Genomic DNA, 14,300 nt, shown 5'->3' with positions numbered 1-14,300 from the left:
TCTAATAACCCCAGCCACAGGCTAGCCAGTGGTGTGAAAGTTAAGGTGGCTGGATCTCACAGGGCTGTCTGAGCAATTCGAGTCTTGGACCTGCTCACTTGAAAAAACCTGCCAAGTACACGTGTATGCCCAAAATCCCAAGAAGATAATGAACGAGAAGGTATATCAGTGTGGCCATACCCATGGGGGATACTTTCCCACTTTCCCTTTTTCTCTCTTTCTCTGTCTGCCTAGTATACATGCCTAAAAGCAAAATGAAAAGAAAAAAAAAAAAAGAAAAAAAAATCACTACCACCACCAAATACTGTAAGGATTTCTCTTTTGAATTTTTAATGGAAGGCCCAAGTATAGCCTCTGCACTTGTTGAAAACGAACTACTCCTAGCTATCCAACTGTGGAAGAATACAGAAGGGAGGATATTGATTAAGAAACTGAAAAAGCAAATTACTATTTGTCTTGGTTTAACCAAATTTGGCTGTTTAACAAAAACACCTCCTTGAAGCAACTTGGGTACTAGGTACAGTGGGTAGAAAGAAAGAGATTATGGCAAGAAAAATGAGGAAGTTGGTGGTCAGAAACCAGGTAGAATAAAGAGCTTTTATATACAAGTGCACTCAGATTTTTTGTACCAGTCTTCTTGTACCACAGCAATTGACAATAATGCAATGTACGATAGATCAGGTACCACCCACACTTTTTGTAAGAAAATTTATATGAAGGATTGAACAACCACAGCACCTGTGCATGGCCTATAATGCTTGTATTGAAAAAATTACAAGAATGCATTAATACACTGTGATATACCCAGTCAATATAATATTAAATAGCAATGAAAATGAACAAACTCCTGTCACATGTAACATAGATGAATCTCACAAGTTTAATATTGACTAGAGACCAAACACAAATAGTATATATTCTGCAATTTATTTTATATAATATATAAAATCAGACAAAACTAACCATGGTGTTGAAGACTGGGAGGTGTCTCAAGGGAGACACCTCTATTAACCATGTTCAGTAGAGACTGGGAGGTGTCCCAAGGGGGGTCTGGGGGTGGTGGTAAAGTTCTACTTTTTTATCCAGGTTCTGGTTACATGGAGTGGGTTCACTTCATTATAATTCACCAAGCAGCTGCAATTATGATTTGTGCATTTTTAAAATGTACGAAATCAGAAGGTTAATTAGTTATTGGGCATGGTAATATCTTTGACTTGCTTGACATACAATGCATTTATACACTGAAAACCCACATCATATGCTGTGAAAAGATACAATGATTAAATTTAAATAAAATTAAAAAATATAAAATAATTTTTTAAAAATGAAAAAAGTTAATTTAAAAAAATAACACATAGGATACCTGCTAGCTTGTTTATCACCTTTACATGGATTTTTAATATCCCCTCTGGAGAGATGAACTAGAAAGGCAACCAAGCTGAAATAGTTCTATTGCGAGAGCTTTAGAAAGAAGAAGTCACCCTCTGGGCAAAGGCAGCCCCACAATTCTGCCTCAGCCAGTGGAGGACAGGCTGGGTTTCATCCCCATTGGTATGCTTGGTGAGACAGAAAACCACACATCTGGATGGACATCTGCAAATCTGCAGAAACACTCATTTGACCCTCTCTTTCCACAGCTTTACAAGGAGGGTAGGGCAGATGTCCTTATTTTACATATGAAGAAGTAGCATGTTAAGGTAAGACCAATGCACAAAGGCATCACAGCTAATAAGTCATGGAGCCAGGACTGAGTTCTAGGCCAGTAGCTCCTCACATGGTTCCAATTCCTTTTGGGAAGATAAATAGGAAGAAGCTTCTTTCTGTGCTGTTGTGTATACTGTTATGAGTTACTTCCAATGCTTTGGGAAATAAGGCAATGAATGAGTACATGGTTCAATGTTCTTGATATTGGATGTCAGTAAAATCTCCAAATTCTATTTGAAAAATAAGTGCACTAAGCATGCAATTACAAAAAACAAACAAACAAACAAACAAACAAAAAAAACCCCAAAAAACAAAAACAAAACCTTTTACATGTTTTCCAATAGAAAAAGACAAGAAGAAAAGAGTTGTGCTGATATCAACAGAACATCTTGGCCACCCCATAGCTTAAAATTATTATTTATGGATAATAATCTTTTGTCTTGAAAAAATAAAATAGAAAGGCACATACATTGTATATATCCAACTTACCTAAAAGTGTCTGCTTATCTTGGGAGGAGTCAGGCTCTGCAGAACACCTGCATGACCGGAGAACAATCACCCCACCAAGCACACCATCTTCACTGGCAAGAAAAGGTGAACCTAGGCAGAAAGGACTAGGAGTCATTTTTCAATGAATTTCATTTTTTAAAATTTTCAGTTTCCATTTTAGTGCTGAAACAAAAATGTGGTATGAATAAGATCTTAAAAGATGCCCATTTTCTGACAATCACCATTGTTCATACCTCGTTTAGACTTAATCGCAAAGGCAGGCTTATGCCTGAATGGGGGGCCATTTGGCAAGAACAGTGCCAGATGCCGCCAACAAAATTTGAATGGGGGACGGAGAGTGCATTACTGTATTCAGAATGGAATTGGAAACACTACCAGATTAAAGAACCAAAACACAAAAACAGAAAAAAAAATGTTCAACAATTCCCTTTGATCAGCTCTTAGGGATCACTTACCAGACTCTCTATGTTGTCAGGAGCATGCCACCAAAAGCTTTGATTTACTACCTTAAATTCAATTTTAAACAATAAGCCACAAACTTTATTACAAACATTTAAAAATGCTCCTGATGGTTTACACAAATAAGGGTGAAACTGTATTTCTAGTATGAAAATCTGGTGGATAGAAAGAGCCAGACCTCCTTGAGATTTCACACACGGAAACACTGTGAGCACTTCAAGAACATTACACTTTAAAACCCCTCATTTTTCTTCCCCAAGGACATCTTTAAACATCTGGCATAGTAAGTGAGCACGCGGAGAACAAATGCAAAATTAACCGAAGAACTATCAAAGAGAGTAGTAAAAATAAAAATCAAACAAACTGGATTTGGGAGGAGCTTCTGGGTAAACATAATAGATTAAATGCATGCATTTATCTTCACTCTCTCCCCAAATCCCAGTGAACTGATGAAAATGGAAGGAAAAAAGGCATGACCCAATAAGGGCAGAGAAAACCAGCAGGCCAAAAAAAACTTGACCTTTTGCAAAATGGAAAGAAGATGGACAAGTAATTGTCTCAAGGAGGTCTGGCTCTTTCTGTCCATGAGATTCTCATAACAGACTCATGAAAGCTGAAATCTAAGTTTCTATGGAGCCAGGGGAACTTGAGTTGAGGCAACTATAAGAAACCACCTAGTTTTACATATAGCCCAAAAAGGCTCAGAAATTGTAGGCTTCAAGTTACTTCAAAGGCAGGCATTTCTACACAGTAGAAATAAAATGAAGACAACTGGCTGAGTGTCTAAAAGAATCCTCTAGACCAAGGGTTGTCAACCTATGACTTGCTAATAGTGTTTTTACTTTTATCCTTTCAAATGATTGTGAAGAAGAGAAAAAAGAAGAGGAGGAAGAAGAAGAGGAAAGAAGGAGTAGAAGAGGAAGAAGAGGGAGGAAGAGAAACAAGATATTTACTCTATATAGATGTAGAACAAGAAAAAAAACAGAGGAATCAGGTTCGACCCAGGGTAAGAAAGATGCTACACATCAAAAACAAGGGGCTAGAATAGAAGTCTTTAGATTAACTAATAACATGACTAGCTCCCAGGTACAAGTCAAGCTGGTATCCTATGAGCAAGAGAACAGATAATTCCTTCCAGCAACGCAACTAGATCAAGGGTAAGGACATACTTGAAAAATCTTAAAAAAAAAAAAAAAAAAAAAAAAAAAAAACACTTGTCCTTGTATTTCAGTAAGGGCTTCCAGATGACAAAAACGACTCATACACAGAGATTTTCAGTTTTGTTTCTTGATACTTAACTGCTATAGTGTACAGACAACTTAGAATCACTAGTTGTTTCAGTTAGACCTCTGTCTTAGAAAAGACAAATGCCAAAACAAATAAACAAAACAATTACACAGGGAAAACAGGCAAGTGCATGAAGCAAAAGAAAATTCAAAAAAGAAGGACAGAGATGGAAAATGAATGGGAAAAAAAGAAAGAAGGAAGGAAATAAAGAAAGGAAGAAAGAAGGAAAGAAAACAAAAATAATAGCTCCGAAGATCCAATATCTGAATAACAGGAGTTGAAGAATGGGAGAATATTTAAAAAAAAAAAAAAAGAAACAAACAAAATTCCAAGGAAATAATTCAAAAACATTTCCAAAAATTGAAGGATGAGTGCTCAGATCAAAAACATCCATCCACCTTACAGCATAGCTCATGAAAAAGAAGAGACCCATGTAGATATATCACTAGAAAATATCAAAATACCAAGAAAAGATGCAAAGACATAAAAATTTCCAAATAAGAAACAGAGATCCCATGGAAAGTAAAGGCATCATATGGCTTCAGATTTGTCAACAGCAATGCTCAAAAATAAAAGATTATGAAGCACTCTCTTCAAAATGTTGAGCAACGATTACTTTGAAGTAGAATTCTATTGTAATATATTCAGCCAAAATGTCAGTTAAGGAGAAGCAGAATAAAGCTCTACAAAGCCTCCGTTTACCTCCTATGCATTTTTTTCTCATAAAGCTACAAGATAAAGAAATAAGATAAATAACTTAAAAAATAAGACCTAGGAACACAAATTCAAAACAAGATTAAGGGATTCCCAGATAACACATCGCTATGCAGCAAGCTTAGAAAGCAAACAGTCCTGGGAACCAGCAGTTAGCGTAATGGCTATGTTGCTGGACTCCCACGTAGTCGACCACGGTTCCTGTCCCGGACCCGGTGGCTTAAAACTCACGCTGGGTGCGTGTGCGTGCGTGCCCAAGATCCCGAGAGGAGAATGGAGGAGAAGGGATTGTGGCATGACCATCCCCCCTGGGGGGTGATTTCTCGCTTTCTGTCTCTATGTCTCTCTCTGTCTGTCCCTACAGTGAAAATCTCTCCAAAAAAAAAAAAAAAAGAAAGCAAACAGTCCAAATTGGAGCAGGTAGCCAGGAAAGATAGTTTCAAGGAAAGGAAAGAAAGAAACAGCTCAATTAAAGGCAATCTTCAAAAAGTTCATGGAAAATGCACATAAGAAAAGAAAAGGTATGGATTTCAGAATTTTTTTATAGCAAAATAAATTTGTACTTTAACTTCACTTTCCCACAAACATTGTAAAGTCTGTTCATACATATTGACTCTGTAATTACTGAGAGGAATATTTCATATTTTGAGAGAATTTAGAGATGAAAGAGTGATTGGTACAAAAATCAAAACTAAATATAATAAGGCAAATGTTAACTACCGAAAAAAATAAGACTTTGTAAAAGAAAGGAAATATAATTGCAGTACACTATTCATATATGAATAGCTATAGTTAAAAAAAACTCTTAATATTGATAAATTTTAAAATAGGGATATAATACACTGTGAGGAGCAAAAGCATAGGCAGGTGTATATAAAATTGGAATTGGAAGTATAAAACAACTAAATCTTCATCTTTCCTGGTGTGAAGATGGTAATATCTAAATTTGATGTCTAAATAACATCTAAGAGAAAAATTTTTAAATTAGCAGTATAAACTTTCTTATATTGAACTATAGATGCAAATTCTTTAAGAAAAACAAAGAGAACTGAAATAAATAGCCTGAGGAGAGAGAAAACTGAGAGATTAGACAGAGGAGTTAGGATAAGGAGCTACTTGCCTTCATTATAAACTTATTAGTATTGTCTTTTAAAACTATTGTTTTAGAATTTAAAAAAATACTCAAATGTAAACTAAAGAGCTAGGGTAAGTTTTCTTATCCTCTACCTCCCAAAGAAGGAGAAAAAGGAGATACAGAATTCATAGTCATTAAGAAACTATCTTGTATTGGCCTTGGTTCCATGTTTTCACATTCTGTAGTTAAATTTTCAGAACACTCCCTGCCTGTGTTATTTTATTATGATTTTATAAATGAAAAGCCCGAGGTTCAGGTACAGTCAATGATTTGTCAGTTATGCCAAAGTTAAATAGAGAATGTGACCTTCCACAATCTCTCTCTAAATCCATGATTCTTGCTTCCATTGTAGCAATGCCTCTCAGGGAAGAAAAATTCTAGATAAGCTCACATTCAAACGACCTGCTGCACACCTCCACCTTGCCTGCACTCCTATTTAGTCCCTTTAGTACTCTTTCTTTTCCCTCCAAACATAGAAACTTCTCCTGGGTTCCTTATCCTCATCTAGGCTCCAAACCCCTACCTCTTCCCTCTCTGATGATGATACCCCATGTCAAATCTTGCAGTTCTCCCCATGAGCAATTTGTGCCTGCCACTACCTCCTAATTTCCACTGACAAGACCATTAATGCAACCTCTCTTTCCTGGAAACACAATAGGTTCTAATCTGGCCTCCATGCTCTAGTCATTCAAATCCCTATATTAATTAATTTAATAAATATGTATTGTGTGCCAGGGCTCTTGTAGGCATTGAGGATATAGCAGGGAAGAAAACATCTATGTACATCTATTAGAGCAGGTTGGTGGGCAAGTAAGAAACTCATAAAACTACAAAGAAATCCATCCAGACATGAGTAAGTATTGTGAAGAAAATGAATCCAGGTAAATGATGGAGAACATCACTAGGGCAGTGTCTACACAGAAAGTCAGGAAAGGATCCAGCTTAGGTGATGCAGTCTATAGCATACCAGACTGCAGTGCTGGAAGCCTCAGGGCTGACTATAGGTTCAGGTCCCTGACCTAGTTTACCTGATATGTGCTGGGCATGCCCAAGATCCTGACTAGCCAAAGGGCTAGAGGAAGGGTATTGTGCTATGACTGGATTTTGTCAAGGATGCTTCTGTCTCTCTTCATATCTCTCTCTCTCATTCTCCACCTCTATCCTTCTACCTCTCTCTTCTCCCCTCCCCTCCCCTGTCCGTTTCTCTCCCTTTCCCTCCATTTTCTCTATTGCATGTACATACACTATCGTGAATAAAATAAAGAATCTTTTAAAGAGTCATGAAGGCCTCTTTTGGTAAGGAGCTAATAACCATGTGACAACCTGGGCAAAGAACATTCCATGCAGATGAATCAGCAATTGCAGAGGTCCTGAGGTGAGAAGAGCTTGGTGTCTTCAGGAAAATCCAAGGAGGTGAGAGTGGCAGGAGTTGAGGGAGAGAGGACAAAGAGAAGGTAGAGTATAAATTCAGAGACAGGAAGGAGGTCATGGACAGTGATAGTTTTCTTTGGACTTGTTTTGCAATTAAAAACAATAGGGCAGTTTATAGAATGGCCATCAGAAACAGCGACACTGAAGTTTACTCTGGTAAGTAAGGTGTTTCAGGTATGATCACATCATTAGATAACTCAGACACTTTCGATGGCTCCTAGTTGTCTACAGAATGAATCTTAGCCTGGCTAGCCCTTCATTCACTTCCAAACTTTTTCTATTTATTTTTACACATTTATGTGGTCTAGTCAAATTGGACTTTCTGTACTCCATTCCCCTAAGATTTCCTCCTGGCCTTTATGAACTGTCCTTCCTGGCTCCCTTTCCCCTCATAAACTAAATCTATTCTTCAGCTCCAATACCTTTTATTCAGACCCAGGGTCTCTGAGGTGAGGGTATATGAGTCACCTCTGAAGTTCTCTAGTGATTACCAATAATTTAATGAAAGAATAATTAGAGTATATATGGAATTTTCTAAATATTTTACAGAAAATACTCAGATTTTGTATTATCACTGAGATATAGGAAAAAACACTCAGACAGAAGATCTCATTTTAAGTTTCAGAGTAGTATGTGTTCTTAAGCAAGACATAATTTTTTTTAATTCCATGCTTCATTTTTTTTTTCAATTACAAAACATAGCTATTAAAACACATCTTTCAGGGTGTGTAAATTTAATTTATAGACAGAAACTTTAAGTCTCTAATGTGCTATTTAAATTTTTGATGGTAGAAATACTGATGATAAGAAGAACTTCAGCATTTTGCTGGTTTTCAAAGATTATCATGTTTTATAAGCTGTATTATGGTACCTGCTTTCTTAACCTTCTACAGTCACTGGAACCAGTGTTCTATCAGTATCCAGTGATCAGATGGTGTTAGTGATAAGGTAGTTATTTCCCAAGGTAAAAATGTTAAACAGTCTTTGTATGCAATGAAATACTATTTCTTATTTTTACCAATAAAAAAGAAAACTTTAATACGGAATGAGATGTTGGGCACAGTGTTCAGTGCTTTCTTTACTCATATAGAAAACTGAGTAAAGAAATAAATTAAGATGATCCAAAGATCCCTAGCGTATGTGCAAGCAGTTGCACAAAATAAGTAGAAAAAATTTAATTAAAAAATAAAAGAAGATTAGTATTCATTTGCCATGATAAAACAGTCTCAACTAGATCATTTAAATGCCTAAGTCTATAACTACTTGGGAATAAAATTGTGATTAAAGATGATAAGAGACATGTTCACTGTGATCAAATGTTTGTAATCTGGACATTTAGTAGGTTGTATATTTAGACAGTACATAAATTGGACATCTACGTACTGTACTTGTGGTATAATCTTTAAGGATGAAGAATTCGAAGAAATTTGAGAGAAGAATGACTACAAGTATTAAAGTAGAGAAGTCAATGAGGACATTAGTCATATTCTTATGATCGCCAGTAAGAGATTCCCAATTAGAATAATCTCAAACAAAAAGGGAGACTGGTTGGCTCATAACATTTAAGAGGGAAAAAACAAAGGGGTCAAGCTGAGAAGAATCAACTGTGTCCACAAGGCCAATTGAAGGGGGTCATGGTTGGACAGATAAATTTACAGAAGTTCACAAAACGCAAATGGATAAAACAGAGGATCAAGGAAAAAGGAAATCAGGATCCCAGATTTGGTACCATCTCTTTGAACTCGGAAGCCACTTTACCTCTCTGAACCTTTCCTTATGTGAAAAGTGAGAGGGCCAGCAGGTAGCACAAAGATTAAAGCTACTGCATCCCACATGGCCGACTGTGTGGTTCAAGTCCTGGACCCCAGAGGCTTGAAAAACATGCCAGGCACATGTGTATGTATGCCCTAAATCTTAAGAGGAGATGAAGGGGAAAGGGATTGTGGGATGGTCATTTCCACCAGGGGTGAATTCTCACTTTCCTTCTCCTCCTCCTCTCTCTCTCTGCTTCTCTGTATGGCTAGCACATGCACCCAATAGCAAAAACTAAAGAGAGAGAGAGAGAAATAAAGAAGCAAGGATACTAGACTAGTAATTGCTGATGTCTCTACTATTGGCATGCATCATCCAAGGAGTATTTTTAGTTTTAGAGATTCATCTCTACCCACAAGTAGCAACCAGCATTACCTGGTTGTCACAAGTCAGCATTACTAGACAAGCCAAAACACTGAAACACCTTTCACAAAACCTGACACCAAGCTTCCTCTGCAACATGTGAGAACTTGGCCAGAGAGAGATTCTGTAGCTAGAAGGCAGCTGCTCATGTTCCATCTTCCCCTCCTGTTAACAAAGAACCTCTGTCTTTTAATTCATTTCTATGTATTGCTTTCTTCTTTTTAAGGTATAAATGCCAAATCACTTAAATGCTATTTTCTCTTGGAGGAATTACCCATCTATTGACAAAAAGAACTACAATGACACAGACAGAAATAGTTTGGAAGTCAGATGAACAAGAAAAGGAAGGACTGGGGAATAATGAACATTCCCTACTAAAACGACATACTTCTAACTCCAGAAGTACAAGAGAGGTTATAAATATTCTTTAAATACAAGATAGCAGTTTATAGTTTGTGGAAGAGCAAATACTTTTTTTCTCTAAAGATGCACGGAGATTATAAGTTAACATATCTTTCATGGATGTAAAGAAGACTAACAAGAATAAGCACATGACATAATGGCAAAACCAACTGCTAAGTTCAAATGTTAGCTCCATTACGAGGTGTCACTATGTTCTGCCTTTGAAGAGAAGTTCACAAGACTGTTTCTATCATCCTACAAGATGTATATGAACTGCACCCTATTATCTGCTGATTCTACAAAAATCCCAATGAGATAAGCATCACTACATTCATTTTAGAGATGAGAAATCAAAAGAAGGAAAGAAAGAACCTAAGACCCTAAGGAAGGTTAATAACAGGTTAATGACAACTGACACAGGTCCTCTGTCCAAAATCTCTGAGAAGTATACTTGATTCTTAAGAACTATCTCTACCACAGCTTATGGGTGTTGTCATTCATTATGTGTGGTTTTCTGGTGATAAACACAATTTGAAGGACTCAAATTTAACATTTTGATGAGGAAAAAATGGGCCAGACCGGTGGCACGGCAGTTTATAAAGGAATGCTCCAGCGATGCACATCCTATCATTCAGGCTGGCTAGAAAAGGGGGAAGAGATGGGTGCAGTGTCGAGGTAAGAGTCAAGTCTGACCAATGGCCATTCTGAAATCTCTTATCTACTAAACTTTGAAAGAGGAAAATTAACATGGTTAGTCCAGAAAAGTCCAACAGTAATCAGAACCTAAACATGTCAGAGAAACATTTAATCTTTAGATAAATTTACAGATTGTTCCACAAAGATTAGAAATAAAAAACAAATTGAGGATTCCAATAAATCCTCAGTAAGTGTGGAGAGACACCGCTCTGTCCCCTGGATGGCTTCCCTTCTCCTGGGCCAAGTATGGCATCCCAGCATGGCTGAATAGGCCATAGCACTCCACACAGTGCTGAGTATGTGCTGCAGCAGATGTCCCTTAGAACAGATGTGGGTCAAGAAAACATCTCACCAAAGCCTGAAGCCAGGCGCTCTGCTGAGGAGAGCATTTGGTTCACTACTCCTCATCATGAGACAGCCCAGGAACACACAGGAATGTGTGCATGGGGTTACTACATCAGCCATCATTTTAATCAGGTCATTTATATGTCTTCTCATCATTACATAACACTAAGTGGAGTGCCCTAAGGACAACCATTAGAGAATGACAGACACAGCAAGGTCGACATGTCCTGTGAAATTCCTTCCCTCATCTGAAGCTCAAATCCTTTTCTTGTTTGCCCATCAGGGTCTTGTTTATCTCTGGAATTTTCTCTGTCCTAATTTCCGCAGAGTTCTAATCTGTTACCCTTGGGGCACTGGGTGGATTTATTTTTTGGCTTGTCATTTTTTACTAAATATAGACTGAACCTCTTTTTCACCTCTCTTGTGGAATTTTAACTGCCCTATTTGATTTAATTGCCTATTTTCACATTCTACACATGCCTAGACCCATTGGGCTGCGGAGAATATTTTACTTTGTCTAATAAATGAAACAAAAAGAATGATCTACAGAATTAAACTATAAATGTCTTCTTAAGGACCAGGCAATAGAAAAATATTAGGGTTATAAATTTTTAACTTTTTAAAACATATCTGGAGAGTGAAATCTTTTCATTTACAGAAGAGCTAGAATGATGGCCAAGACAATTAAAAATTAATTAACTCCTTCACTTGTACTGGTAAATTCTGTCTACCAGAATTAATATGACATCAATAGCATTGAAAAATCAAACTAATTTGTCAGTCACTGATGAACGGTAGGGAGCAAAACTCAAGAAACTGTAAAGGAAAATAAAGTAATAAAACGTTATCTTAAAGCACAAAATAAAGGAATAGAAACAAAAACAGGTATCTAACAGGGTAATGATCAGCAAAATAACCCAGAAGCAAGACATATATTTTTGTCCATAACATAGAGATAAAAACTGAAAACTGAATCCTGTGAACTGCACATACTATAAAAAAAATCAAACAATAATCTGGGTAAATAAGATTCAAAAGCAGGATGGTATATACTGTGGGTTGTCAGAAAAGTTATGATGCAGTTTTGCATAGAAAAATACAACATGGCTTTTCTGACAATCCAATATTGTTAGGACGGTATTAGGAAATTATAAACAAATAATGTTTTATGCTCAAAAAGAACTTTCACAGAATTTGTGTAAGGAAAAGAAAAACGCAAGACCTTATTGTAGGTCTACTTAAAGAGTTTAAAGTAATCTAAGTATACTGAAAAGAATATTTTACAAATGTTTTCCATATTTACATGTTTTCCATACTTGGCCCAGGAGAAGGGAAGCCATCCAGGGGACACAGAGGTGTCTCTCTGCACTTACTGAGGATTTATTGTAATCCTCAATTTTTTTTTTATTTCTACTCTTTGTGGAACAATCTGTAAATTTATCTAAACAATCTGTAAATTTATCTAACTTCAAAAAGTTCATCGAAGAGAGGCCACACAGCGGCATGATAGGGGAATATAATATTCTGTGAGGCTAGCTGAAAAATGTGAATCAGACCATGTTGAGGGTGCTGCCATATCATTCTCTCTCTCTCTCTCTGTCTGTCTCTGTCTCTTTCTGTACAAGTTTATTCTGGTGCAAAATAAACCTTTAAAATCCACACATAGTTGTTTTCATTATATACATTTCTATGAAGACCCCTCAAAGATGAATATATAAAAATATCACAATTTTAGAAATAGTCATTAATTATTTGGGACAATGTGCAATGTCACTTTTAAGGCTTTTAGAAACTCCACCTACAGATTAGCAAATTTATCCAGATACACCAACATTCACAATTTCATTAAGGGAGTTCATATATCAATAAGTTGGGGTACACAGTTAACCAACACAAAAATTTTGAGAATTAAATATAAGGAAGGGTTATTTTGGACACATAATCCCAAAGAGTTTAATTACTAAAGGATAAAAAGACCCTATACCCTTCAAGCTGTCTGACAACACAGAAATCAAGTGGCATATAACTATGAGACTCATTAAAAAAAGAATCCTACATTTGAGGAGGGATGTTTTCACTTATAAGCTTTCAATTATTGCATCGCCACCAAGAGAGACAACTAAATATAGCCCAGTTAGTGGTGGCACATGAAACTTAATCTAGTGTGCAACCAAAGAGGGTAACATTAGAAACAGCAGCCCATCCAAAACATTTCAAAACAGCACACATATTTCAGAGCCACTTTTAATAAGAGCAAGATCTATACACAGAGTTCTGTGAATAGTGTTGTTTTGATGGTAAACACCCTAAAGGAAAGAGGGCAATGCCAGTAATTCAAATTTTTCTTCTGGGATGCAGAAAAGAAGAATCTCTCACTCTCTTTACCCATCCGGCTACACCACATCCCAGAACTCCTGAGCCCTTTGGCTGTTTCACGTTCATATGAGCTAATATCACAGTTAAACGAAAAACAATGAATTCGGGGATCTACAAGTTCACTTGCCAACAGGCAATGTTAGTGCTTGTGGTTCAGACAATGCCACATTTTTCTTTCATATTTTAGTTGTGACAAGCACTTGATATTTTTACACTTATTAGGGATATACAATGTTGAAATCTATGCTAATGTAAGTGAGTTTCATGGAAAAAGAAAAAACAGAATATTTATGCTATTCCTAGAAGTGGGTAGTATCTTCATTCTCCTCAGGGCTGCTCTCAGACCCTTTGCCAAATTGGAATTTCATGTCATCAGCCATGTCCATGTGGCAGTCCATCTACTGGCTTCCAGAGGGCATTTTCATCACTCAAAGATTTATGCTACTTGATCATTGTACATGCTGAAATTTTTAGTGACTCCATGGTACATGGAGATTATCCTTCCAACTCCCAGGTATCTCAATTTCATGACCTCTTATCTGTCAATAAATTTGTTCTTCATTCTCTATTAGCCATTCACTCTCCTCATGATTTACCAATAACTTCACCTTTTCCACCTACCTCACTTGTAAGCATTTTACTAATCACTTCTAACTTTCCAATATACACTCTCCAGTACCCAGACTTCAACAATTCTTCAACATCTCCCTCATGTCCTTAAGTCTTCACTTTGGACCATAAGTGGACTAAAGTCCATGGTGCATCATTATAGTTAACTCCCTGTTGAAACTGTCAGTAAACTACTTCAGCACAGTTACCTGACAAAACTCCATCCATAATTAAATCTTACTTCATACTGGCACCCATAAGCTAAATTTGGCTAGACAAAATTGCACTACCATTCCTAACCACTCTCTCTTTAATTTCAGCCACAAACTTCAATTCAGATCTTTAATGCTCCCTGGCAATGTCATACATTTCCTAAGTATTCATCAATATTTTCTCATTTTTCCTCAATTTTGCAAAGTTTCTCTTGTATCCTAACTCTCTGCTGTTGTCTTTCCCT

The 14,300-nt window shown here is 36.7% G+C and overlaps 1 protein-coding gene across 4 annotated transcripts in view; it reads right to left on the bottom strand.

Moving 5' to 3' along the window:
* TASP1 (taspase 1) overlaps positions 1–14,300 on the bottom strand; it is a 312,198-nt gene that overhangs the window by 69,209 nt on the left and 228,689 nt on the right. For all 4 annotated transcript variants that reach the window (XR_003548591.1, XM_027770008.1, XM_006143657.3 and 1 more), the window contains one exon: positions 2,194–2,304. Coding sequence is in view for 3 of the 4 variants with exons in the window: in XM_027770008.1 (XP_027625809.1) it covers positions 2,194–2,304 (111 nt within the window). In the remaining variant the exon portion in view is untranslated. The remainder of the gene's footprint in view (positions 1–2,193; positions 2,305–14,300) is intronic.

This window comes from Tupaia chinensis, unplaced genomic scaffold (assembly GCF_000334495.1).
Source record: "Tupaia chinensis unplaced genomic scaffold, TupChi_1.0 Scaffold000101_1, whole genome shotgun sequence".
Taxonomy (NCBI): Eukaryota; Metazoa; Chordata; class Mammalia; order Scandentia; family Tupaiidae; genus Tupaia; species Tupaia belangeri.
This window is presented reverse-complemented; position numbering and strand designations above follow the sequence as displayed.